The sequence below is a fragment of the Sturnira hondurensis genome, unplaced genomic scaffold, assembly GCF_014824575.4.
Source record: "Sturnira hondurensis isolate 20B ecotype Veracruz unplaced genomic scaffold, ASM1482457v3 Scaffold0001221, whole genome shotgun sequence".
Taxonomy (NCBI): Eukaryota; Metazoa; Chordata; class Mammalia; order Chiroptera; family Phyllostomidae; genus Sturnira; species Sturnira hondurensis.
In genome coordinates, this window is record NW_028073852.1 from 780,234 (window position 1) to 804,146 (window position 23,913).

Sequence of the window (23,913 nt, forward strand, 5' to 3'; positions counted from 1 at the left end):
CCTCCGTCAGGTGCGAGCTCCCGGACGGTCCGCCTACACCATTGGCTGCAAGCCTAGGGAAGGGGGTGGGGCTAGGCCCTGGCGAGGCACACCAGTGGCCATACTCAGGGGGCGTGACTCAGTGCTGGTGAGGCCGGTGGCGTATTTCATTGGTTGCGCCAGACAGATGGGCGGGCTGGGGCTCTGCAGGCGGGGTGGTGCTCGCCATTGGTCGCGCACAGCTGCTGAGGTCCGCGTGACAGCGCGTGCGCGGGGCGGAGCAGGGCAGACGGTGGCGGCTGAGTTTCAGAGCCGGCCCGGCGAGCTGCTGCGGGGGGAACATGATCCGAAACGGACACGGGTTGGCAGTCGGCGTCGAGCGGCCGGGCCCGGGGGGCAGGCCTGCAGTGCGAGTGTGGTGCGATGGCTGGTGAGCGCGGAGGGGGGCGTTGGCGAGCGTTGACGGGCAGGGACCGAGTCGGGGCTGTGGTGGCCGATCCGCTGCCACCTGGAGACGCATGTGTGAGCCGCCCTTCGCTTGGGGCCTTTGCTTGGGGTCAGCCGTCGATTGGGGCGTGGGGGGGGGTGGTCAGCAAGCGCAGACTCGGGCTACTGGAGCCCGGGGGACGCTTGGGACGCAGGGCCACCCCTGCTGCAGCAGCCCGGCATGAGGGAACAGGACGCAGGCCAGACCGCTGGCCCCATCACGGAGACTCGGAGGGTTCTGGGAGAAGCGCCCTTCCTACAAGCGCTCCTTCCCCGACGTTTGCCAGTAAGCCAGACAGTCAGGCCGGCCCGCCCAGCTGGTGGACCCTGGTGGCGAAAGTCGGGTGATGAATTTAACCATTTTAGAGCCGTCTGACAGAGCCAGGCACCCACAGTCTTCCCCAGGGGTGTCTGTCGGGTTTCCTAGTTTGGCCAGCACAGAACCAGAGAGATTCTCCTAGGTGCCTGGGCAATGTCAGTGCAGGAATTGGGTGACTCCGTCCAGGACCCCCACTGAAGCCCCTGGGGTGCCCTCATGCCCTCTCTTCTGTTGGGCCACAGGGCAGGGTTGTTGGACGCTGTTTGGGGCTGTCAGCTGATAACTTATAGCCTGTGATGCTTCTTGGCCCTTTCCTGAGGCGCAGAGAAGGAAATGTGCCCTTACCTACGGAGTCTGCAGAGGGAGGGTGGCTTTGTGTCCACGGACTCTGACCTTGGCCCTGGGCAGCAGGCCCTTGCCCCTGCTGCCACAGCCACAGGCTGCAGTGACTGGGACACACCCTGGTCCCACTGCCACCCTGCATTGCATGTGCCCCCTGGCCCAGCCTGCCCAGTGGGCACAGGGGACCACCCTGGGTGCCCCTGAGCTTGGACTTCTTTCTTCCCTTACCTTAGAGCCAGAGCCCCGCCATCCCACGGGCTGGGCTGCTGGGGCCTGGTACAGTGTGACCAGGGTCACAGATGCAACAGCTCTGAGTCACCTGGAGAAGCAGGACCGCTTTGCCAATCAGAAGGTGGGGTGAGGCCAGAAGGAGTAGAATGAGCTTGAGGGCGCAGCTCGGGCTGCAGAGCAGTGCGGGTCCCTGGCACACAGGGGGCACATAGGGGCCCAACCCCAGTGGCTGCTGTCCATGGCCTTCAATTTGAGAGGTCACTCTGACCAGGCCTGGCTTGGTGGATAAAGCTCTAGACCAGGTGATAGGGAGGTGGGGATCCACCCGCTCACGGAGGCTCTGGAGACCCAGTGGGAGGAACAGGCACTGCCCTTGGGCACTGGTTGGCCCACGCCGCCTGTGTGGCACAGAGGCTCTCCATTTGTCTCAGGCTGCAGCAGGTTTAGCCCACCCTTGAATTCTATAGCTTAAAGGGACCACCCGTGGCACTTTGCATCTGGAAGGGGCCCTGAGGGCCTTGTGGTCCCAGGAGTGGGGAGTTGGGCTGTTCTTTCTGCTCTCCAGCCCTCGGAACGTGCAGACCTGGTCCCTGGGCATAGCCAGATGCTTGCCACTGCTGGCCCTGGGCCCAGGGACCAGCGCCTTTTGGAGCTGAGCACCCTGTTCCCGCTGAAAGTGCAGGCCCAGCCAGACCCTAGGGAGAAGTTCCTGGTGGTGGCTGCTAAGAAGGCTTTCTAGGGAAGGCACAGAGGAGCCAGGCTGTACCCCTCGCTACCCATGGGCCACTCAGTCCCCACCGTCCCCAGACCAAGGAGTGACTGCCCTGCCCTCCTGCAGCTACGACATGGTGCATTACGGCCACTCCAACCAGCTGCGCCAGGCACGGGCCATGGGTGACTACCTCATCGTGGGCGTGCACACCGACGGTAGGCTGGGGTGGCCATGCCACCCGCCCTTTCCCCACGCACCCCTGAGGCAGCCCCCAGTGTTCCTTGGGACTCTGGTTGGGTGAGGGGACCACGTACTTACCTGCAAACTGTCCTGAGCGGCTGTGCCGGTTGGAGGACAGGGCGGTGGCTGCTGGGGTGTGGGACGGCCCTCCCCAGGGGGGACCGGTGAGCCTGCAGCCCGTCCCGTCCCAGTTCAGCATCGTGTCCGCCCCTCTACTCTGGCCCTAGAGGAGATCGCCCGGCACAAGGGCCCCCCAGTGTTCACGCAGGAGGAGAGGTACCGGATGGTGCAGGCCATCAAGTGGGTGGACGAGGTGGTGCCGGCGGCGCCCTACGTCACCACGCTGGAAACCCTGGACAAGCACAGCTGCGACTTCTGTGTCCACGGCAGTGAGTGCGCACTCGAGGCGGGCTCCGACTGCCGGGGTCACGGGCAGCACTGGGCTTCCTCACACCTGGGGAGCCCTGAGCCCTTTGGGGGCCTGAGAACGTTCTAGGTCCTTCCCCAGAATCAGGCCCCGGCCACAAGGGCAGGCCTGGGAAGGGGGTTGTGAGCCCTGAAGGTCTTGGTGGCTTTGGGTTAAGGACGCTTGCCCCCGTGTTGCTCCGCAGATGACATCACACTGACTGTGGACGGCCGGGACACCTACGAGGAAGTGAAGCAGGCTGGGAGGTACAGGTAAGCCCCACCTGAGGCCCTTTCTGTAAGTCAGACTCAGCACACAGGGGCATGTCTGGGCCGCAGCCTGCGCTGCCATGGCTATGGCTGTGGCCGCTGCATAAAGGGGGCCCCAGGTCTCTGCCACAGCCCACAGTGTCGAGGATGTGCCGGTCTGTGCACAGTGCACCCGGAGGCTGGGTTGCACTAGGTAAGGTGACCCGAGAGCTCTCACCCGACCTCTCCGCTGCCACTTCTGTCCCTAGAGAGTGCAAGCGCACCCAGGGCGTGTCCACCACGGACCTCGTCGGCCGCATGCTGCTGGTCACCAAGGCCCATCACAGCAGCCAAGTGAGTCCTGAGAGGTGGGGCCACATCTTTGAGGCCCCCTGACCGCGGACATCCCTGGGAGGGAAGGAGGAGTGTCCACCTGCCGCGGGCCGAAGGACAGTGGGCTGCAGTGTCCCAGGGTTGGCTGCATCTAGGGGGTGCAGCTCCTGACCCCCGCCCCCCGCCTTGCCTTGCAGGAGATGTCCTCCGAGTATCGCGAGTACGCAGACAGTTTTGGCAAGGTGAGTATTACCCGGAGCCTCACCCCCACCCTGCTTCCTGCCTCCGGGCTCTGAGCAGGGAGTGACTGGCACTGCCTGGAGGAGGGGCGGCCTGGCCCTCCCACTCTTTCTAGTCCCCTCATCTGACCCCTGCCAAGGAGATGCTTCCTTCAGAAGGCTCCTCCCAGGTGACCAGTGGTAGCCTTGGGGTGTGGGGCCCTCAGAGGTGCTGTGTCCACTGGCCTCCTTCCTCCTGGACCTAGGTGGCGACAGCTGCAGTTTCCACTGTGACCATGGGGTGGGGCCACAGTCCCACTTGCCACAGGGGCCCCGCCCAGCCAGGCCCTGGTGTGTGCAGGAAACAGCCAGGAGCCAGCTGGCAGGCTGCAACATGGGGTTAGAGTCCTACCTTGTAGCCCCCACACCTGCTGCCCCCCCGCAACTGTGCCCCTCAGAGCAGGCTGGCAGGCACGTGCAGACAGTGGCAGGCTCAGAAGAGGGGTCCTGGGCCCGCAAAGACTCTGTCACTGATCGGAGCTCTCTTGGCTTACAGTGCCCGGGGGGGCGGAACCCCTGGACAGGGGTGTCCCAGTTTCTGCAGACGTCCCAGAAGATCATCCAGTTTGCTTCAGGGAAGGAGCCTCAGCCAGGCGAGACGGTCATTTACGTGGCCGGTGCCTTTGACCTGTTCCGTATCCTCCAGACCTAGGGGTGGGGGAGGCCACAGCTGCCCTAGGGGAGCCGCGCCCCGACTTGTCGAGGCCCTGGGGCGGGAGGGCTGTGGGGTGGCCGAGGCTGCAGGGAGCACCGAGGGCCTGCAGCGCCTTTTGCTGCTGCACTTGCTCCTGAACCCGGGCGCAGACATCGGGCACGTGGACTTTCTGGAGAAGGTGCACAGCCTGGCGGAGAGGCCCTACGTCATTGCCGGCCTGCACTTCGACCAGGTCTCAGCTCCAGGTCGTGGGGCCTGTGCGGCAGGCACAGGAGGCTGTGGGGAGCGAGGCCCTGGGTGCTGTGGGGGCCGAAAGACAAGCTGGGGCCTTTCTGGGCAGGGCTGTCCTCCAGGCCCTGCCCACGCTGGTGGGTGCTCCCCAGGGGCTCTCGGCAGGAGGCTTGCTGACCCGCCCTCACTCTGGCCTTAGGAGGTCAACCGCTACAAAGGCAAGAACTACCCCATCATGAACCTGCACGAGCGGACCCTGAGCGTGCTGGCCTGCAGGGTGAGTGGGGGGTGGGGGCTGGAGGCCTCCAGGGGCCTTGGACGTCTGGCCCTGCCACACTGCCTCCCCAAGTCCCCACATCCCCACTGGCAGTTCTGGCTGGTGTTTGGGACCATCCCTCACCCCCCTCTAGCCCAGCGGGGCCCCAGCTAACCAGCTGCGACCCCTGCCTCCACAGTATGTGTCAGAGGTGGTGATCGGGGCCCCGTACGCAGTCACAGCCGAGCTCTTGGATCACTTCAAGGTGAGGCTCCTGGGTGAGGGCCCCAGGGCACACTGGGCTGAGGCTGTCTCCTTGGGGCGGGGGGCCACGTGGGGTGGTGCTGGGGGGCTCCCTGACCCCTCCTCCCTCTGCAGGTGGACGTAGTGTGTCATGGGAAGACAGAAATTGTGCCTGACAGAGACGGCTCTGACCCGTACCAGGTGGGGTGTGTTGGGCCCACGCAGGTCTGGGGAACAGGTGTGGTGGCCGCTGCTGCTCCGAGGGCCCCACAGTCCAGGGAGGCAGGAAGGACGCTAATGCAGGAGAGGAACTGTCCTGATGGCACTGGGGCTCTGGGCAGCCTCTTGGGCGTCCAGAGCAGGGCCCACATCTCCCCTCTTCTCGACCCCAGGAGCCCAAGAGGAGAGGCATCTTCTGTCAGGTGGACAGTGGGAGTGACCTCACCACGGACCTCATCGTCCAGCGCATCATCACAAACAGGTGAGGCCTCTGCTGGGCTGCGGAGCCCCAGGCCCATGCTGAGCATACGGCTCACACCCAGCTGGCCCACAGGCTGGAGTACGAGGCCCGGAACCAGAAGAAAGAGGCCAAGGAGCTGGCCTTTCTGGAGGCCATGAGACGGCAGGAGCCACAGCCCACAAGGGAGAGTGACAGTCCCTTCTGACCGAGGACAACCGCCACGAGAGCCCTGGAACTCGGCCCACTCCAGCCCTGCTTCTTGCCCCTCGGCGTGGGTTCTTGCCTGCTGTGGGTTCCACAGCGTGGCCGCCCCCGCCCTCCTGCAAGGCACCTGTCTGGCAGCATGTCCTGCACCCTCCCCTCTGAGCTGCACAGGGAGGGAGCCCCGCAAGCAGGATGAGCAGAGGGTGCCGGTGACCAGAGGGGTGCCACCCTGTGTGCCTGGGAAGGCCCCGCTCCGCTCCCTGCTGTACTGCTGCCCCACCCCCACCCCACCCCCTTGGGAGGTTCCTACAGACCCAGCTGATTTCTGCCCACCCATCTTGGCGAGAGTCAGCTTCCGGGGACAGTGACCCGAGGGTGCACAGCCTTTCCTCCTTAGGGCTCAGACCGGGCTGCCTCCTGCACCTGCAACCTCTGCCTCGTACTGTGTTCCTGGTGCCCCAAGCCTGGCTCCAGGGCTCTGAGCCCCACTCCCCGGCCAACTTCCTGCTCCCCCCATGGACTTCTCCACTTTGTGCGTGACGGGCCAGTGTGCAACCAATAAAGCCGGTGGGAGACCCACTGTGTTGGGCTGTCAGCCCCGCTGCCCCCCTGTCACCAGGAAGACGAGAGGCTGAGCCCCTGCAGCTCCACAGCGGGCTGCCCACGCAGGGGTGGGGGTCCACAGAATCTCGGGGTCTCCCGCACCCAAGTCCGACCCACTTGGAGCAGCCCAGTGGCTGCAGGGTCACTTTTGGGGGCAGGGGCACCATGTAGCCTGGCTGCGTGGGAGCCAAAACCAGCCCTTTCTTCTGAATTCTGTTTCATTGACTTTAGAGACAAAACACAGTCTGTGTTCTTCGTGCGCACGCACTCACTGGCTCATGTGCACCCTGGCCGGAGCTTGAACCCATGTTCTTGGGGTGGCAGGACAGCACTCTCCCCCACTGAGCCAAGAGGGAGAAACATCAATGTGTGGTTGCCTCACACACACCCCCAACTGGGGACCTGGCCCACAACCCAGGCATGTACCCTGACTGGGAATCGAAACTTTTGGGTTTGTGGGGTGATGCCCAACCCACTGAGCCATACTGGTCAGGGCTCGATTTTACCTTGGGGTCTAACTCGGAGCCCCCAGCAGGACACTGAAGCAAGGTGACCGGGAAGGTTCACGCCGTGGCTGGTCTGCCACCACCCACTTTCCCTCCCCACATTTGGACTTGAAGCTTTGAGAGGCCCAGGGCCGTCACTGCACCTCCACGCATCTGGGCCCTGGACTTCAGGAGCCCTGTGGTGCCAGGCTTCCCCATACTCAGACCCCTGGGGTACAGAGGGCCCTGGGCAGAGGGACCAGACGTCCCCCTATAGATTCAGAAGGATGGGGCCAGTGGGCTCCTTGAACACCTGGCTCAGCCCCAGGCCTTCCCAGAACAGGGTGCCACCCTGAGACGGGTTCAGCCCCAAAGCAGCAGCCAGGGAGCCTCAGCTGGGGCCCCGGGGGGGGGAGGCACCCTCCCTGAAGAGCCATCTGCCCCGGCACAATGGGATTGAGGCCCACCCCCAGCCTCCCTCAGGCACTGCACTATACAGGTGCTCCGTGGGGTGGTGAGCACCCCCAGGGCAGGCTCCAGACCTCCCTTGAGGCCCCAGCTCATGTTCTGAAGAGCTCCGGGGTGGGGGCAGGAGCCACTTCCTGGACTCCCCCGACCCTGAGTGTGCAACCTGCCCACCTTCGGAAGTGGCCCCTCCACCCGCTGGGCAGGGTGGCTGCCTGGCGCCAGGGGCGCTCGCCCCAGTGGGTCAGTTAGAGGTCTTCTGGGCAGCCTGCTCTCCCCGCAGCTACAGGCGCAGCTGCCCCGTCCTGCCGGACCCAGCCTGCTCATCGGCGTCCCGCCAGACCCAGGGCTCTGTGGATGCTGCCGAGGAAGGTAGGTGTTGGGGCTCCAAGGAGAGGGTGGCGCCAGAACTCGTCCCTCTAGTGAGGGACAGCTCCGGCCTCGGGAGACCCAGGGTCCGAGGCAGGAGGACCATCTGGGAGGCATGATGGGAAGGCTGGCTGGACACCCCTCCCGATGGCTGGGCGTGGGGAGCAGTGGGGGCTGGGAAACGCAGGAAGGCGGGGGATGCCCAAAAAGCTCGTGGCACTACATTGGAACCCAGGACCTCACCTGTGCGGGGTGCTCCCGGAGCAGACGGGGTGCGGCCCGGACTCACGGACTGACCCCCGGGCCTTGCCCCCTCCCGCGGCGCCCCCTCCCTCCACGTGTAGTTGCCTCATTTAGCCGTGTACTGTGGAGACGGGGAGGGGGTACCGGGCGCCATCTCCTCGGGGGGTCCTTGGGCGGCGGGGACACGGCGGGCGACAAGCGCCGCGACAGTTGGCCGCGCCGAGCGACAAGAAGACGTCCGCCTTGCACTGGAAGGTGGCGCGGCCGTCGGGGAGCCGTTCGCGGCTCTGCAGGTCCGGGGCGACGTCCTGGACGCACAAGCCCTATGGGCAGGAGGAGACTGAGGGGGCGCTCCGCGCCACCCTCCCGCCGCCACCACCCCTCCCCCGCGGCCTCCCGCCGGCCGCACTCACCGGGCTCCGTAGGCTGGGGCGCAGCCCCCAGGCAGGGCCAGCCCGGCCGGGGGTTCCCACGTCCACGGGGTGCTCGTGTGCGTACGGGGACCCGCGCAAACCGGACAGCAGCCCTGAGGCGCGGCCCACCGAGTGGGCTCGGGGCCCCGCGCCGGCTTGTATCAGGCGCCGCCGGGGGGGCAGCAGCAGCAGGCTCCGCGCCAGGGCGGCGGCCAGTGCTGAGAGCCGGGCCATGGGGACAGGTTCGGGCGTTTCGGTGCTGCTGCAGCGGGCGCCTTATATCTGCAACCATATTAATGTATGGTTGCAGCGGGCAAGGAGGGGCAAGGAGCAGCAAGGAGCCGACGCCCGCACCCACCAAGCTGACGGCGGTCCCCGTGGTTCCCAGCGCTGCCCGCTGCTGGTAGGGGGCGCCCGGGCTGCTCCTACAGCCTCGGTCTGGCCCGAAGACGCCTCAGAGCAGCACCAAGTGCAGTTGCTGAACTACCTCCCCCCCTCCCAGGGCTCCCCAGCCCTGAGTCACTCCCAGAGGCCCCCAAGGCTCACGAGGCGAGAGAGCCGCTGAGTGCACAGCGCCAGAGCTACTGGAGGAGAACCCAGGCCGGAGTGCCAGTGGACCCGGGCCTGTCTCCCACCCAAGGGGGGAGTTGGCCCTCCCTTGGGGCGGATGGCAGGCAGCCAGGCAGGAGCTCTGGGAAGTGAACAGAGGGATGAGTGGCCTTGGGCTTGGGGCCTTCTCTCCCCAACCCAAATGCTGGTTTGAAGACAGAACTGCCAGTAGAGGTTCATTTTTTGCACACCTACTGTGTGCCAGCATCCAGGAGACAACTGGACCCAGGCCCTGGGTGAAGCCCCTGGGGGGCCCAGGGACTTGTGAGGTGCAGGCAGTGGTGTGGGCCCGGGCCGCAGGGGCAGCGGAGGGGAGGCGGTGGGGCAAGCTGAGGGGACAGGGTCCACGCTTCCCGGGAGGCAGCAGATGGGGTGGACTCTGTGCATGTGCAGGGCCTGGTGGGCAACTGTGTGTCCAGCTTGAGGGGACCCAGCCAAGCAATGAGATGTCCAGGTGGCAGGGAATGTGGGTGGCCCCCAGGTGGGTGGGAGCAAGTCGAGGGGGCAGGCCAGAGTGTCCACACACCCTGGGAAGCTGAGGGCCCTCTGGGGGCTCATCTGCAGTGGCATGGCTGCCCCTGCTCCCTCCAGAAGTCCTGGTGACTGCACAGCCCCAAACTGTCCAGAGCCAGAGAGGATGCTGGATAGGCTGCCAGACCTCACCTGGCAGGTTACATGGGCTCACTTAGGCCCCCTCCCCCACTGCCCAAATGTCACCAGACCATGCAGGAGGCCCCGAGGCTGTGTTTTGTGGGGTGGGGAACTTGGCCTGAGGGCTCCGGGGGTGACCAGCACCTCTTCTCCTCTGAGAGAATCCCCCCTCCTCCCCCAGAGAGACCACCACCCACCACACAGACAGAAAGGGTTACCTAGGGGCAGCGAGGAGGCGAGGAGGTACGAAGGAGGGAGGGAAGGAGTTGTGTGGAGGGTGCTCCGCAGCTCGGGAAAGCGCAGCCTCGGCAGTCTGTAGAACCTGCCCCAACCCCTGGGGCTGGGACTGTGGTCTCTTGGAGCCATGCCCCCAGGGGCTGCCTAGCTGGGGCTGCCCCTTGACACCAGGGACACAGCCTGTCCCCACGCTGAGTCACAGCCTCTATGTGAAGCTGGCCTTCCATGTGAGCATGGGAGACCTGTCTGCCACAGACACCAGGGCTCCTCACCTTGTAGTGCAGCCTGGCCCCACACCACCAGCACCCACTCGGGACCGAGTTCTGGCGGGAGGGGCTCCGGGCTACAGGCCACAGCTGGCAGCTGTGCCCAGCTGGGGTCTCACAAACCAGCTGGGCTCCCATCCGGTGAGAAGCTGGCTGATGGGCCACAAGCCTCTGCCCCATGGTCCCTTCGCTTCTGTTAGGAGCACACCCCTGGGCCTTTGCACCCCCAGGCTCTTCCAGCCAGAGCCCACCACCACTGCTCCCCACTCTTCCGGCTGATCCTGCACCCCTCCATCTGCAGGAGTCATGACTCAGGTCCCCGGCAGCAACGCAGAGATGTTTATTCATGAGAGTTCTCATATGCATGCACACTGAGGCCACGTCAGCGCCAAGAACTCAGGCAGCCAGAGTCCTCCGGCAAGGCCAGGGCAGTTTAATGAGTTTCACTTATTGGGTAAAAGTGTGGGCATCGTGACTGAGGAAGCAGTGCCTCCCCGGCCCTGCCCTCCGCGCGGCTCACTCCTTGAACTTCCACTCCTGGCGGCACATGGGGCAGTGCTGCTGCACCTGCTGCGCGTTCAGCCACTTGAGGATGCAGTGCATGTGGAAGCAGTGGGAGCACTGGCCCCACACCAGCGGGCAGTCGTCGCCTGGCACCTTGCCTGCGCGGGAACAGGAGAAGGTGTGGATCACACGGAGCATGCGCATAGCTGGGGGACCCAGGACCCGTGGTAGCCAGTGCCTCTTAGAGACGACAGGTTCTGGAATCAGGACAGATTCTGTGGCAGGGCCGCCCCTGTGTGAAGGTTGGTGTGACCCCCACCTGGTGGGAGCCCCTCAGGGTGGCTCAGCGTCAGGAGCCCTGGCAGGGCCCGCAGCCCAGACTGCTGGCCTTCTAGGGCCCAGGCCCGGCAGCAGACGCCGTGCAGCTGGGATGCAGGGCCTGCACTGCCAGACTTCGGTGTGATTCTGCCCCCAGCTGAGCAGGACCTACTCCTCCAGCCAGGGGCCAGAGGCAGGGCCTTGAGACCATGCAGGCCCCTTCCCCAGGCAGCAGGGGCCCAGTGCAACACTCAGGAGCAGGCTGGGGAGCCTGTCACAGGCTGAGTGTGGCCATGGCGCTGCCTTCCATCTCTCCATTTCTAGCCCAAAAGGCTCCCACCTCCAAGGCCCAGGGTGCTTGCTGCTGGCTTTCCACACCACACCCCGGAAAGGCTGCCTCCATGGAGGGCCTGGGGCACAGGGGACACTCCACACTGCCCAAGGCTGAGAAATAATGGTCCTGATCCCCCAGAACCTGATCCCCGGTCAGTCAGGTGTCGTCCCAGGCCCCCGAGGAGGGTCTCCACAGTCAGGGAGGAGTTGAAGCCTGCTCCCTACACCCTCTTCTCCCAGTGGCGCCTCCCCCCACACCCCTGCCTTGGGGTCCTCTAGCACTAGCTGTACCAGATGTCACTGTTATACCGATGTGAGGAACACACAGACAAGCCAGGGGCAGCTGGACAGGGGACATCTTCTCCAGGCAGCAGCTCCCTTTGTGACCTGTGTCCTAAGTACAGAGGACAGAAACTGCCTTTGGATGCCTGTGCTCAGGAGCCGGGCTAGGTTACCTGTGGTCCCAGTACTCTCGACACCACACATGGGGACGCATGATTCTGCTGTGGGTTGAAGCAATAGCACACTGGCAAGTGATGCTCCGAAACCCCACCCAGCGTCTCCCTGGGAGCCAGCCTGCAGCTCTGCCTTCTTATTTACTGGTTGGGGGCAGTGTTTCCCAACCTTTAAAAAAACACCATTTCCAGTCTTAAAAAGTCCTTTTTATAAGGCCCTGGCCAGATAGTTTAGCTGGTTACAGCATCTTCCCAAAGCCAAAGATGCAAAGATCCACGTGCCCTGACTGGGAATCAAACCAGCAACCCTTTGGTTCACAGGCCAGCACTCAATCCACTGACCCACACCAGCCAGGGCAATAATTATTTTAAAAATCCTTTCTCTGAGGCCCTGGCGAGGTACTTCAGCTTGTTACAGTGTGGCCCCCATTTGTTAAGGTTGCAAACCCCTGGTCTAGGCATGTAGAAAAAGCAACTGATTAAAGAACAAATAAGTGAAGCGGGTCCAAAGATCAGACTCCAAATCCCCCCACCCTCTGCAGCTGGCGGGCGGTGGATGCGGAGGCAGACACCAGCCCCAGCTGGGACTGCCAGCTGGGCTCTGCAGGCCACCAGCCCATCTACACAGGCTCCCCTGCCTGTGTCACCAGGGGCACCACCCCAAAGATGGTTTGGAGCACTTTTCTTTTCAGAGGGTAACAATCAAGTCTGTGGCTTAGAAAGTTTCCAGAGCTCGCCCCAGGCTTCTCTGTCTCTGTGGCACCTTGGGAAACGAAACTTAAAACACACCGAGGAAAACCCTGTGCTGCACTGTTCTCATCAAGGAAAACCAGATCGAGTAGAACCAATCAGTGCCTCCTAAGATTCCAGTCCCCAGCCTGATCAAACCAGGAGGGATTTGCTCCTGCAAGTGAGATTTCCTGCTCAGCCCACGTGAGAAGGTGAAGTCTAGAACCAAACAGCATCTGCACTGAAATTCTGTGGTTTGCATTTTGCGGCGAGGATGGAAGCCCTCTTTTTCGGGGCATCCACCCAGCCCCAAGAAGCCTGGTCACTCCCAGGGCAGTGTGGGGCACTGCAGGAGTCCCCAGGCCCCACTTTCCTCCCAGGACTACCCTGGTCTCAGAGGAAAAGCCCTGACCCTTGCTTCTGCATTATATTCACTTGGGTCTGACAAAAATACCACTCACTAGCGCAAAATCTGCTTTTGAACCAAATATACAAGAAAATACTTTTACTGTGCAGAACATAGTGGGGACAAAGGAATGACAAAGAAACCGCACATTTGTTCTGATGTGCAAGGTCACGAATGCAGCAGCTTCCTACAGGAGACTGAAGTAAGTCACAAGGAGTGGGGGAGGTTGAAGGAGGGCTGCTCTAGAGGAAACAGCTAGGGGCAGAGCAGTGGAATGCACAGTCCTGCCACAGCCCACCCGAGAGCGACAAGACATGGGGACAGCTGGAGAGATAGGAACCAGCCCTGGGAAAGGGCTACGACCCTGAGGGAATGATCTTAAGTTAGGAGCGCGCCTGGGGTGGGTGGGACAGGACGCCTGTTTACCACTTACTTTAAAACGCTTCTGCAAAACCAGGATGCAAACACAGAAACGCTCCTCCCGCGACCCTGTGCTGTATGAGGGTGGTGGGGTGTCCTTACACAATTCCATTTTTTTGTTCGAGAATTTTCAAATGTTATCATGTTCTTTGCCCCATGAGTTTCCCAGCCCAGTTTGATGTCAAAAAGCTACTTTGCACTATTTTTACTAACGAAACATTTGCTAGCATCTTTATATAAATAGGGACCCACATCTCCTGCCTCTTTTTGGCTAACTTTGCTGGAGGCTAGGGGCTTTGTGCGGGGGTTTCTGGGGAGCCGCCTCAGCCGGGCAAGCACGGGGGATACTCACAGTCCGGACAGCAGCCATTGAAGGCCATCCGGCAGATGCCGCAGTTCTCGTCATTGGCCACCCAAAGCCAAGTGGCCACGCCGTTCCAGCACTTAATCTTCACCTTCATGGCGGCAGCGCCTGCAGAAGAGGGAAGGGATTGCCTGCTGCCCTGAGTTCGCCGAACAACAGCACGCAGGCACCAGGCTAGGGTGCTGCCCGAGCCAGTGCCCGCTCGGAGAAACCGCTTTAGTCGCCAAGAGGAGCAAGGGCGGCTGGGGGCGAAGTCGCCCGTGGGAACCCCCGCCGCTCTGCACGCACTCGGGGCAACTGCAAAGACCGCCGCCACAGGACGCGCAGGCTTTCCTTAACAACTACACAAATGTGCCGCACAGCACGTCACTGACTTGGGGGCGACAAGCAGACGGAGCCCCAAAGCCTCTCGCTAGGATTCAGCCAGAAAATCGCCACCGGGCCGGGGTCGCCCGAGGTGAGGGATGGAAAAAGCGGTGAGCCCCGCCCCCACGGCCGCACCCCGCCCCGCCCCGGCGCTCTCGCACCCCTGCCGTCTCAATTGCGCGCAGCCCCGCCCGCCTTCAGTTGGCAGCGCCAGCGCCCGCGCGGGAAGGTACAAAAACGAACGCGACCGCGGCCCGGCGCTCCGCAGCGGTGCCCGCCGAGCCACAAGCCCCAATGCGCAGGCGCCTGCCCGCCCCACGCCGCTCCCTTAGCCAATCGGCGGTCGCTCCGAGGACGCAGCTCCGGAAGACGCTGCGCGGCGTCGGAAGTGACGAGCTGGCGTGCTGACGCGCGGGCTTGAGCCGAGGCCGATTCCGCGCCCGCCATGGCCGACAAAATGGACATGTCCCTGGACGACATCATTAAGCTGAACCGGAGCCAGCGAGGCGGCCGCGGTGGGGGCCGGGGTCGAGGCCGGGCCGGCTCCCAGGGAGGCCGCGGCGGAGCACAGGCTGCTGCACGAGTGAGCCGGGGCGGCGGGCCCATCCGGAACCGGGCGGCGCTAGCTCGCGGTGCTGCGGGCGGCGGCGGCAGGAACCGGCCGGCGCCCTACAGCAGGGTGAGTGCAGAGGCCCGTGGCGGGGGAGCGGGCCGACGGGGTGGTGTGCGGCAGGTAGGGTGGAGGGCCGGGCCGAACCGGGGGGGCGTGGGCGCCGGGCCGGGCGGGAAGGTCGCGCGCCGGCCGGGCCTGGGAGGCGGAGACCATCCCCGCCTTTGTGTGGGCTGGGCGCCTGGCCTCGTGGCGGCGAGGTACCAGGGGATGCAGGGCGCGGGCTCATGGGCAGCGGGAAATTGGTTGGCGGGAACGGAGAAGTTGGGGGAGTTGGGGCTCCCGCGCGGTCGAGAAGCCGAGGGCTTCAGGCCCCTCTCCGCACTCTCCTCCCGGCCCAGATGAGCGAGGGTCTTGCCATGCCTACGACAGAGGGAGACCCTGGAATAAGACTCACGGGTCTGTGTCTGTTTTCGTGTTTTTTCCAATTTTCAGCCGAAACAACTTCCTGACAAATGGCAACATGACCTTTTCGACAGCGGCTTTGGGGGAGGTGCCGGTGTGGAGACCGGCGGGAAGCTGCTGGTGTCCAATCTGGATTTTGGAGTGTCCGACGCTGATATTCAGGTGAGGGATGGGAGCTTCTCGGTCAGCAGTTCACCCGCTCAGAGTTGATGGTGCTGTTTGGGATGTGGCCCTGGACCCTTTTCGTCCTTAGGGTAGTGAGCTCTCCCCGACACCCAAGGGGCCACTGTCTCCCCTTAAGGGGCTGCCAGACTACCAGGCAGAGGTCCTTCTGGAGGCGAACCTCCGACGAGTAGGTCCGTTTGTGCCGGAAGAGGCCACCAGCCTAGTCTGAGGAGCTGCTGCTCTTCCTAGTACAGGGTCCCGTGGGTGAGCATCTCTGCCATGGCTTCCTGTTTCTAGTGGGAACGGAGCGGTCTAGTGTGAGTGGTTCCTCTGCCCGGCGGAGCTGGGCTGCTTGCTTGCTTGCTTTATTTTGTGGCCTGGTCACGATTTGTTCGGAGGAGAAAGAACGCTCTCCGAAGAACTGGCGGCACAGGAGCCGGAGAGGGAGCGTCTCCAGCTGCTTCCCCTGAACCCCCTGTACCCTCTGTGTTGCTTCACTTGCCATCACTCCCTAGGTCTCATCAGTGGCCTGGTTTTCAAACCTAGCTTGGGTTGAAGTCTCTAGTTTTTTTGGTTTTTAAAATTTCTATTGAATCCCAAAGGTGTTTAAATTTGTTCTCTGGTTCAGTGGTGACACCCTGGGGGTCCGGGTGCTGGGCCCTCCTGGGCTCAGCTCCCCAGCACTCAGCTGCGGGAGGGCAGAGCAAGGCTGGTGAGACTCACAGTGTCTCAACACTTCTTTTAAGGTGGTTTCTGGCCTCCACTGGAAACCGCTTTTGGTGAACTCCACTTCCCGCTGTTGTGCCTGCGGCCGGAGTAGCCCCACACTCTGGGTTCCCTCTCCATCTCCCAGCCTGCCTGAGGTCAGGGCAGTTTCCATGGCAGCGCTTGACTTCAGACTTTGCCGCAGGCTTGAGTAGGAGGAGAGGGAAAGGTGAGCCAGAATCTGCCCTGGGGGAGGGGCTGGGTCAGGGCTCCCAAACCAGTGGGCCCTCTGAGCTGCTCCACCTGTTGGAAGGCATCCCTTGTTCTGTGGTTTTGGCCTTTGCTGATTGTTGGCACAGTCCTTGGGTGTATTGTGACCTTTCCTTTGTTGGAGAAGATAGCGACTTCATTTCATGCCCTTCTCTGACGGGCTTTGTGATCTTTTACCTGCATTGGGTGCAGGTGTTAGCCCCCCACGTTGGCCGGGCTCTCAGGCCCACTGTTCTGGAAGTTGCTGTCCCCCCGCCCCTACGTTTCCCACAACCACTGTCCTGCCCCCGTGTGTCTGTCTGCCTCCCAGGGAAGTACCCTCAGAGTAGCTCATGTGCCCAGGGACTGACCCAGGGCCACTGCAAGGAAGATGGTTGCGCTGACAATTGCTCTCTCTGACTCCCAGGAGCTCTTTGCTGAGTTCGGGACGCTGAAGAAGGCAGCCGTGCACTATGACCGCTCCGGCCGCAGCCTGGGCACTGCCGACGTGCACTTTGAACGGAAGGCAGATGCCCTGAAGGCCATGAAACAGTACAACGGCGTCCCTTTGGACGGTGAGCTTGGGGCTGGGCCCAGGGACCCGAGAGGCTGGCACATGTCCATGTAGAAGAAATGTGGCTCACCCCTTTGGCTGAGGACACTTTGTGTTCACCCCTTGGTCTGTCTCCCTTTCTGTCACTTCTCGTGCTGCCCCACACACCTGGACCAACCTCTTATGAACCCCCATCCAACAAGCTACGCCCCTCCCCTCCTTCTACTCTTTCCAAAAGACTCATCCTGTGAAGTCTTCTTAGAACCTCCACATTATCTCTGAGAGCGGGTTGCAGTCGTAAAGACAAAGGTACCGCTTCTCCTTCTGTCAGGTTGCCCACACCTGTCCTCCCACCAGCAACACCCACCTGAACCAGGTTGAGAAAGGAACAAGGTGCCGGCTGCTTGTTGCTGGTGCCCTCTGGTCCCCCCAACCCCTGTGTGGCCAAGCCAGCTGCTTTGGTGGGAGCATCGCAGGTGCCCGGGGCCCTGTGTGGGGCCTGCATGGAGACAGGGCACCACCCTGGGCAGGCTGCTGATGGCAGTGTGCCCCCTCTGTTCTCTGCCACAGGGCGCCCCATGAACATCCAGCTCGTCACGTCACAGATTGACACACAGCGCAGACCGGCACAGAGGTGAGTGTGGGACATCCGTGCAAGGCTGGCCTGGGGGTGCGGTGTCAGGCCTCCGTGTGTGAGCGCACCCCCTTTTCCTCACCAGTGTAAACAGAGGCGGGATGATCAGAAACCGTGGCTCCGGAGGGTTCGGCGGCGGCGGCGGCACTCGGAGAGGCACCCGCGGAGGCAGCCGGGGCAGAGGCAGGGGCACTGGCCGGAGTCCGAAGCAGCAGATCTCTGCAGAGGAGTTGGACGCCCAGCTGGACGCTTACAACGCGAGGGTGAGTCCTGGGTGAGGGCAACAGGGCTGGCCTGGACCTGGAGGGCGGGGCCCCTCGGTGAGCGGGCACCTCTTTCTCCGTTTCAGATGGACACCAGTTAGAGCGCCGGGCAGTCCGTGTGTGTGGAGCTGGGCCCAGACGTCTCATCTGTGCGCCCGTGGGCAGGGGGGCGCCGGGCTGTGTGGCCAATGATGGATTTGTTTTTTCTGTTTTAAAATAGGATTTAAATTTCATGTAAAGGTTTTCCTTTTTTTTTTCCTTCCTTTTTTTTTTTTTAATTCTGAAACAGACCTGTTTTGTACTGAGTTATTTTTGGGATAAACTTTGCTGGTTGCTGTTGTGGGGGAGGTGGCACGCTCACCTCTGCCATAATAAACAGACGCGTGTGTAGAACTGGAGCTCTGGTCGTCCCTCTGGCAGGGGCCTTGCCCGGGACTCCGGGAGGGAGGAGGGGACACGGCGGCAGGTCTATGGGGAACAGCCCTGCTGGCATCTGGCTTCCTGGCAGGTGTTTGGCACTAGTGGGGGAGCTGCCTCTCCATCTGTGCTGCAGGTGCTGACCCCTTCCTCCCTGGTCTGGTAGGTGGAAGGCGTGCAGCTGCCCGTCCACTGCCTGCACCGTGAGGCATCGGGTGGCTGCCCGGGCTGCTGCCAGATTCCAGGGGACTGGGTCGGGCTGTCCTCTGCTGCCCAGCTCTGACTCTGCAGCACTGTTTCTTCGTGGTCCTTGGGGTGGGGTGTCCTCTTATTGCCAGTGGCGGAGGTGGCTGGTGGGAGCTGGCAGTGTCCCCTCTGACATGCAGTGCAGGAGGGCCCTCAGGACGCAAAGAGTGGGCCAGGACCACACTTGGGGTGCACTTTGGGGGGCTGAAGCCCCTGTGGGAGACCATGCATGGAGACCTGCCCGCACCCTTTGCATCCTTTTTCGGTCCCCCTCCAGAGGGCAAGGGTATGGGCCATGCAAGTCTGCCTGCGGCACCCCCAGAGTTAAGGGTCCTGTTCTGTGGCCACAGTACATTCCAGGGAGGGCCAGAGGAGCAGCCCTTGGCACCTGATGGCAGGCTGTGCATTAGGTGGTGACGGCCTTTGAGAATAGGTCCTGGGACCAGAGTGAGGCTGTTGCAATGGGAAGGTGCATCGCACCTGCTGTGCCTGGAAGCTCAGGTGGCTCCCAGGTCCCCACAGGGCTGGAGGGAGCTGCACAGGAGTGTGACCCAGGGCAGCCCTTTAGCTGCCAGCAGCAACACTGTCATCTGACCTGCTCGTCACTAGCACTAAGTGGCTCTCGGGGCATCAGACACCTGCCTTCAGCTGCTATGGCCTAAGGGGTGGCTGTAGGAGGGGTCAGGCCACCTGGCAGGGCGAGTGCCCCTACAGAGGTGGCCTTGGGCTGAGCAGGTACAGGCCAGGCAGGGAGGCCACCTTTGAAGCGTGTGCACATGCCGGGCAGGATGGCCATGCTCCCACCATCTGGAAGCTGACGTTCACACTGGCACAGTGCTGTCAGCAAACCACAGACCTCACTCTCCTTCAGCCAGCGTCCCAGTCCCTGGGGTCGTAGAGACTTCTCCTGGTCCAGGTGGAGAAGGGTGCCAAGTCCTTCTGGAGAGTCGGTGCCACTGGGCCTTGTTTGACTTCGTGAGCTGGCGCACCCCGGAGGCGCACGATGACGCTTATCTGACCTTCCCCGTGGCGTCAGCTGCTCCCTTGCAGGGGGGAGCCCCCAGTTTTCTCTTCTGTAAAACTAACATCCCTTTGTAATCCACAAACGCGGGGGGCAGCAGCTTTGAAACTGAGTGAACCCCCTTTTCTCCAGTGCTGCCTGCCTGCGAATTGCAGTACCCTGTGGCACAGGATTGAGGGTGTGCGTTAGTGGGGAGTGTTCACACCTCCGTCTGCCCTTCGGCAGCAGTCAGAGTTCCCTCTGGGGGGAGCGGCTCCTCCCTGCCCGTTGCACATGACTGGTGCCAACTCGGATTCGCTGCTGATTGTGAGTGCCTGTTAACTGCGCTGCTCACGCTGTTTTGGCTCTGGCCGTGGGGAGCTCCTGACGGCCATCCCTTGCCCTCTGCACCTGCCATGTCCTTGCTGAGGCACTTCCTGAGTGCCCGGCGCCTCGAGGGTCCAGAGACTGGAATGCAGCTGCCCAGGTCCAAGTGCCATATGAGTGCCTCACGCCCAGGCCGAGGTTGCCCAGGCCCTCTCAGGACAACTGGGAGATCACAGACCGGGTCCTGCGGGCACATGCCTGTGCACACTGCTGTGCCCTTCGGCTGTGTGCACATGCTCTCGTCTCCCACCCTCATTTGGGACAAACCCGGCTCTCCTCGTCCACCCACGTCGGCTTCTATGGTGTGAGTGTCCCCCTGGCCTGCCACCCGGCGGGAAGCAGCACCGGGTCAACTCCTCTGTGGCCGGCTGAGTGCTGGGGAAGGTGCCGGTCCCCAGGTGTCTCCCTGAGCCTCCCTTCTCCCGGCCCCTTCCGTGGGGTCTGCTGGCGCTGCACTCCTCACAGCTGTGTCCCCGTGTAGCTTCCCCACGTCCCCTGCTGTTGTGTTACTTGTAATTTACATGTATTACTCGTTCTCAAGTTACTGGCTTTACGATTTACATTCACGAGTTGTCATTATTAACAAGTCGCCTTAGGGCTGACTGTTTGGGGGAAGTAGCAATAAATCACGTATCCTGAAGGACTTCAGTGTAAAAATAAAACCGCAAGGTCATCTCTCTGACCTCAAGTGCATCAGTCCGTCTGTGATCTGCAGCCTAAGCTAAGACTGAGTTTGCTTTTATGCTGTTTGTACTTGCTACAGAAACAAAGGTAAAGCACTGTTGCACTAGTTGTGAATTAATATTAGTGAAAACCCATGTGAGTGCACTAGTGACATTCAGGATTTCATGGTAACACTTACGAGCGTCTGATGTTTGCCTGTGGAGTTTCCTTGCTAAAAATTCATCCTAAAAATTGGCAAATAACAAGAAAGTACCAAACATTTTTTTTCTTTACAAACTATTTTGAAAGAATTAAATCACTGGTGACAAAGATATAATTCTGGTGTAAAAAATGCTAGTGAATTAGCCCTGGCTGGTGTGGCTCAGTGGATTGAGCGCGGGCCTGCGAACCAGACAATCCTGGTTCGATTCCCAGTCAGGGCACATGCCTGCGTTGCAGGCCAGTTCCTGGCAGGGGACCCACAAGAGGCAACCATATATTGATGTTTCTCTCCCTCTCTCCTTCCCTTCCCCTCTAAAGATAAATAAATAAAATCTTTATTTTTTTAAAAAAAGCTAGTTAATTAGAAAGCAAGCATTGTAGCGGGCATGGGAGTTCTGGACACACATCCCACCCCTACTCCTTGCCCTGCACACTTCTTGCCTCTGGCCGTTTCTGAGCCGTGTTCTTTAGAATGAACCAGTGATCGGAAGTGAACAGCTTTTCCGAGTTGTGGGAGTTGTCTGGCCAAGTTTTGAACCTGAGGGGCAGTTGCAGGTGCCCTCCAATGTGCAATCTGCTGGCAAACATGGGGAGCCTGGGGAGCCCGCTGTGGCTGACGTCTGCGGTCGGGGCATCCCACGGACTGTCTTCGTGTGCAAAGGCCTGGCTGAGTGCTGACAGGCAGCCTTCACTTGGCCACACGACATCTGCCCGCTCTGCACTCCCAAGAGCCCGGCCAAGCTCCTTGGGCCCAGGAGCGAGCAGGGCTGGCACTCGGTCACAGCCACCACTCTGGAGTGTTTGCCACGAGGAGCTGGACACCGGGACAGGTGGGATAATGGTGCTGTGACCCTGGAAAGGGCTTTTTCCTTAGACGTAAGTGTGCGCTGAGACATCTCTGAGGAAAATGCTGTCTGAGACTCGCTTCAGACTTGCTGCACTTGCAGAGGGTTAGGACGCAGACAGGACAGACATTCACTAGCTGAAAACCCCCCAAACTGTGCGCTAGATCCATGGGGCTCAAGACACCATCCTTTGCACTTTGGTGCACTGGGCTGCCCCTGGTCCTCTCGCCCTGTGGCCCCTCCTGCACTGGCCCAGGACAGGCTGTGGCTGGCACTGCGGGAAGTCAGTGTGCAGCACTTCTCAGATCACATCATGGGGCTCTGCAGCCTCATCTGGAGCACGTGCCGTTCCATCTCTCGATCCGTCTGTCCACCTAAGCCTCCTGCCCATAGGGGTGTTTGGGCTCGGAGTTCAGCTGGTCTTAGAGACCATGACCATGGCCATAGCCAATAGCTCGGGAACCACAGCCCCATGCGAGACTCGAAGCCAGAACCACTAAGCTGCTTCCTGATCCTCAGAAACTGCGGGAAAAAATGGTGGTTGTGTTACCGGCTTGAGAGAGAGAGAGAGAGAGAGAGAGAGAGGAAGGGAGGGAGGAACAGAGGGAAACATCCATGTGTGAGAGAGACGACGGGCCACTTCTCATACTCGCCCTGGTGACTGGGGACCGAGCTCGCAACCCAGGCCTGTGCCCTGATGGGGAAAGGACCCTGCAACCTTCTAGTTTATGGGATGATACTCCAACCCACTGAGCGACACCAGCCAGGGCATGGTGGTGGTTTAAAGCAGATAAATTCCACAGTACATTTTTACATAGATTCCTAATAATGAACACATTCGACATGCTCCGTAAGTCTGGGCTCTTTTCGGCACTTGGGCTGCCTTAGAGCAGACTCATCCTGGGGACACAACTTGGAGCAAGGACAGCTTCCAGGGACAGGAGGCTTTGGGAGCAGCAGGCTGAGCACCGACGGGAGGGCACAGCTGGTGGCCAACTGCACTTCCTGCACGGGAGCCTGGCAGTCTGACTTCTGTCACAGAAAGCTCACAGATATGCCCTAAGATCTGAGGCATTCCCAAAGAACACCAGGTCGCTCTTGCATTGCTCTATCACCCAAAATGCTCTCCCGTTAACAGTGGGTGTGGGTGCGTGTGTGGCGCCTCACGGCTACCCTGGGTGCCCTACCAGCCAGGGTGGACTGGACAGGAGGCCCCACATCCGTAGAGTTTAAGGGTCACTGAAGGAGGCATTCGCCATTTCCATGTCATTACAGTTCCACAGGTGCTGGGGTGGAGGAGGGGAGCTCCTCCCCAGGGTCCTGTGTGGAGTGCCGAGGACTTTGGACCCCACGCCGAGGAGGGGTGCCAGGCGGGGGTCTGCGGGGATGGGCTCAGCCAGGCGGGCTGCGTCTCATGAAGTCCCTCCTGGTGCTGCACATGTTTCTGCGTTTGGTGTGTGGGCGAACTCCCGGCATCTGGGACAGCTGGAGCATGGAAGCGGAGATGCCGAGCCCGACAAAGAGCCTGGAAGCAGCCAAGTCATCTGTCCCAGCAGCTCCCAAAGTCCCGGGGTGGGGGCAAGACCTTCCTTGGGGACAGGTTTCCCAGAGTGAGCTGAGCCGGAGGACGTTGCCTTGGTCTGGAAGGAAACGTCATGCAACAGCGACAGATGCACTGGGGCCACAGGGAGCAGCCTTGCCACTAAGCCTCCTTCTACGCCGGGGGTAGCAGGCAACAGAGAGCCACCTAGGAGAGGGGTATGAAGAAAACGAGATGAAATCAAGGAAGTCGATGTGGCTCCGATGACTTAAAATGGAATCTAGACAGTGTCAAGCAGACCAAGTGGGCTGAGGGTGAGTGACAGGTTTCATTTCCCCAGCCTGGGGGTTTCAACCTGGATCCTTCCTGGCGGTGGGTCCATGCCCGGGAGAGTGGCGTCAACCCTACACACAACCCTGGGAAGGGCTCAGGGAATAAAGTCACACGCAGGTCCGGTTCCCCGTGGGCCTGCACTACCGCCTACCCGCCCACAAGCTAGGCATCCTTTCCCGGGAACGTGTCCTTTACTATTACAATGCTTGGCTTTTCTTTCTTCTCTGCGACACTCCGGCCACGGCCCAATCGTGTCTGCGGGTTGGCGACCCCAACCACCTTGGGGAAGTCCTCACGCCCAAGCCTCCTGACTCAGGGTTGGGTTGGCAGGACACCTGGAGAGGCCCGGCCCTTGGCCTTCTACAGGCGGGACCCGCGGGCGTCCCGAGAGTGGTCAGTGCAAACACGAAGAGATGTCTTCTGAGGACTCCGGGGAGAGCGGGACAATGGCGGCAGGTGGAGGACGGCCCCCGCGGGCTCGTGCGGGCCTCGGGTGGGCCGGCCGAACGCACCGCTGCCCAGTCTGCACGTGGGCCGTGAGCCTGCTCTGGGCGACGTCCCCGCGCGTTACTGGCGGCTGACAGGACCTCGCCGAAACGCCACGACGTCCAGGCGGGGCGCACGCAAGACTGTTGTGACTGTCTCGTTTCCCGAAATAGCCTGAGCCGTGGGGTCCCGGGGGCCGGAAAGCGCCCGCAGCAAAGGGTACAGACCTTCGAACCAAGCGGCTCTCCCGAACGGCCAGACACCCTGCACC

The 23,913-nt window shown here is 61.7% G+C and overlaps 4 protein-coding genes across 8 annotated transcripts; 2 read left to right on the top strand and 2 right to left on the bottom strand.

Moving 5' to 3' along the window:
* The first annotated feature begins 244 nt into the window (after positions 1-244).
* On the top strand, positions 245-5,758 carry PCYT2 (phosphate cytidylyltransferase 2, ethanolamine). 3 transcript variants are annotated; one of them, XM_037068810.1, is made up of 13 exons: positions 246-409; positions 2,196-2,284; positions 2,537-2,698; positions 2,921-2,987; positions 3,233-3,317; positions 3,494-3,538; positions 4,071-4,209; positions 4,379-4,461; positions 4,660-4,737; positions 4,916-4,981; positions 5,095-5,160; positions 5,352-5,440; positions 5,513-5,758. In XM_037068810.1, the coding sequence occupies exons 1-13, from the start codon at positions 321-323 to the stop codon at positions 5,622-5,624; spliced, it is 1,170 nt and encodes a 389-aa protein (XP_036924705.1). In that variant the 5' UTR covers positions 246-320; the 3' UTR covers positions 5,625-5,758. The 3 variants fall into 3 exon arrangements, with proteins under 3 accessions (XP_036924715.1, XP_036924705.1, XP_036924711.1); XM_037068816.1 differs by lacking the exon at positions 246-409 and adding an exon at positions 656-751; XM_037068820.1 differs by lacking the exon at positions 2,537-2,698 and having other exon boundaries at positions 245-409.
* A 2,027-nt stretch (positions 5,759-7,785) lies between these two features.
* NPB (neuropeptide B) lies at positions 7,786-8,435 on the bottom strand. Its single transcript, XM_037069153.1, has 2 exons — positions 8,202-8,435; positions 7,786-8,111 (listed from the first exon to the last, which is right to left on the bottom strand). The coding sequence occupies exons 1-2, from the start codon at positions 8,433-8,435 to the stop codon at positions 7,899-7,901; spliced, it is 447 nt and encodes a 148-aa protein (XP_036925048.1). The 3' UTR covers positions 7,786-7,898.
* Positions 8,436-10,396: 1,961 nt separating this feature from the next.
* On the bottom strand, positions 10,397-14,129 carry ANAPC11 (anaphase promoting complex subunit 11). Of its 3 annotated transcripts, none has more exons than XM_037069233.1 (3): positions 14,021-14,126; positions 13,482-13,601; positions 10,397-10,626 (listed from the first exon to the last, which is right to left on the bottom strand). In XM_037069233.1, the coding sequence occupies exons 2-3, from the start codon at positions 13,588-13,590 to the stop codon at positions 10,481-10,483; spliced, it is 255 nt and encodes an 84-aa protein (XP_036925128.1). In that variant the 5' UTR covers positions 13,591-13,601; positions 14,021-14,126; the 3' UTR covers positions 10,397-10,480. The 3 variants fall into 3 exon arrangements, with proteins under 3 accessions (XP_036925128.1, XP_036925136.1, XP_036925120.1); XM_037069241.1 differs by lacking the exon at positions 14,021-14,126 and adding an exon at positions 13,791-13,972; XM_037069225.1 differs by having other exon boundaries at positions 10,398-10,626; positions 13,482-13,603; positions 14,033-14,129.
* A 12-nt stretch (positions 14,130-14,141) lies between these two features.
* Positions 14,142-17,901, top strand: ALYREF (Aly/REF export factor). The gene is made up of 6 exons (XM_037068925.1): positions 14,142-14,538; positions 14,965-15,096; positions 16,481-16,628; positions 17,177-17,240; positions 17,326-17,503; positions 17,590-17,901. The coding sequence occupies exons 1-6, from the start codon at positions 14,305-14,307 to the stop codon at positions 17,602-17,604; spliced, it is 771 nt and encodes a 256-aa protein (XP_036924820.1). The 5' UTR covers positions 14,142-14,304; the 3' UTR covers positions 17,605-17,901.
* The last annotated feature ends 6,012 nt before the right edge of the window (positions 17,902-23,913 follow it).

Coding starts and splice junctions, on each gene's coding strand:
- PCYT2 (XM_037068810.1), top strand. CDS start 321: ATGATCCGAAACGGACACGGGTTGGCAGTCGGCGTCGAGCGGCCGGGC. Junction 410..2,195: donor CGAGTGTGGTGCGATGGCTG/GTGAGCGCGGAG, acceptor GCCCTCCTGCAG/CTACGACATGGTGCATTACG. Junction 4,462..4,659: donor CCGGCCTGCACTTCGACCAG/GTCTCAGCTCCA, acceptor CTCTGGCCTTAG/GAGGTCAACCGCTACAAAGG.
- NPB (XM_037069153.1), bottom strand. CDS start 8,435: ATGGCCCGGCTCTCAGCACTGGCCGCCGCCCTGGCGCGGAGCCTGCTG. Junction 8,112..8,201: donor GCCCCAGCCTACGGAGCCCG/GTGAGTGCGGCC, acceptor TCCTGCCCATAG/GGCTTGTGCGTCCAGGACGT.
- ANAPC11 (XM_037069233.1), bottom strand. CDS start 13,590: ATGAAGGTGAAGATTAAGTGCTGGAACGGCGTGGCCACTTGGCTTTGG. Junction 10,627..13,481: donor CAATGGCTGCTGTCCGGACT/GTGAGTATCCCC, acceptor GTTCCCGCGCAG/GCAAGGTGCCAGGCGACGAC.
- ALYREF (XM_037068925.1), top strand. CDS start 14,305: ATGGCCGACAAAATGGACATGTCCCTGGACGACATCATTAAGCTGAAC. Junction 16,629..17,176: donor CAACGGCGTCCCTTTGGACG/GTGAGCTTGGGG, acceptor TCTCTGCCACAG/GGCGCCCCATGAACATCCAG. Junction 17,241..17,325: donor CAGCGCAGACCGGCACAGAG/GTGAGTGTGGGA, acceptor TTTCCTCACCAG/TGTAAACAGAGGCGGGATGA.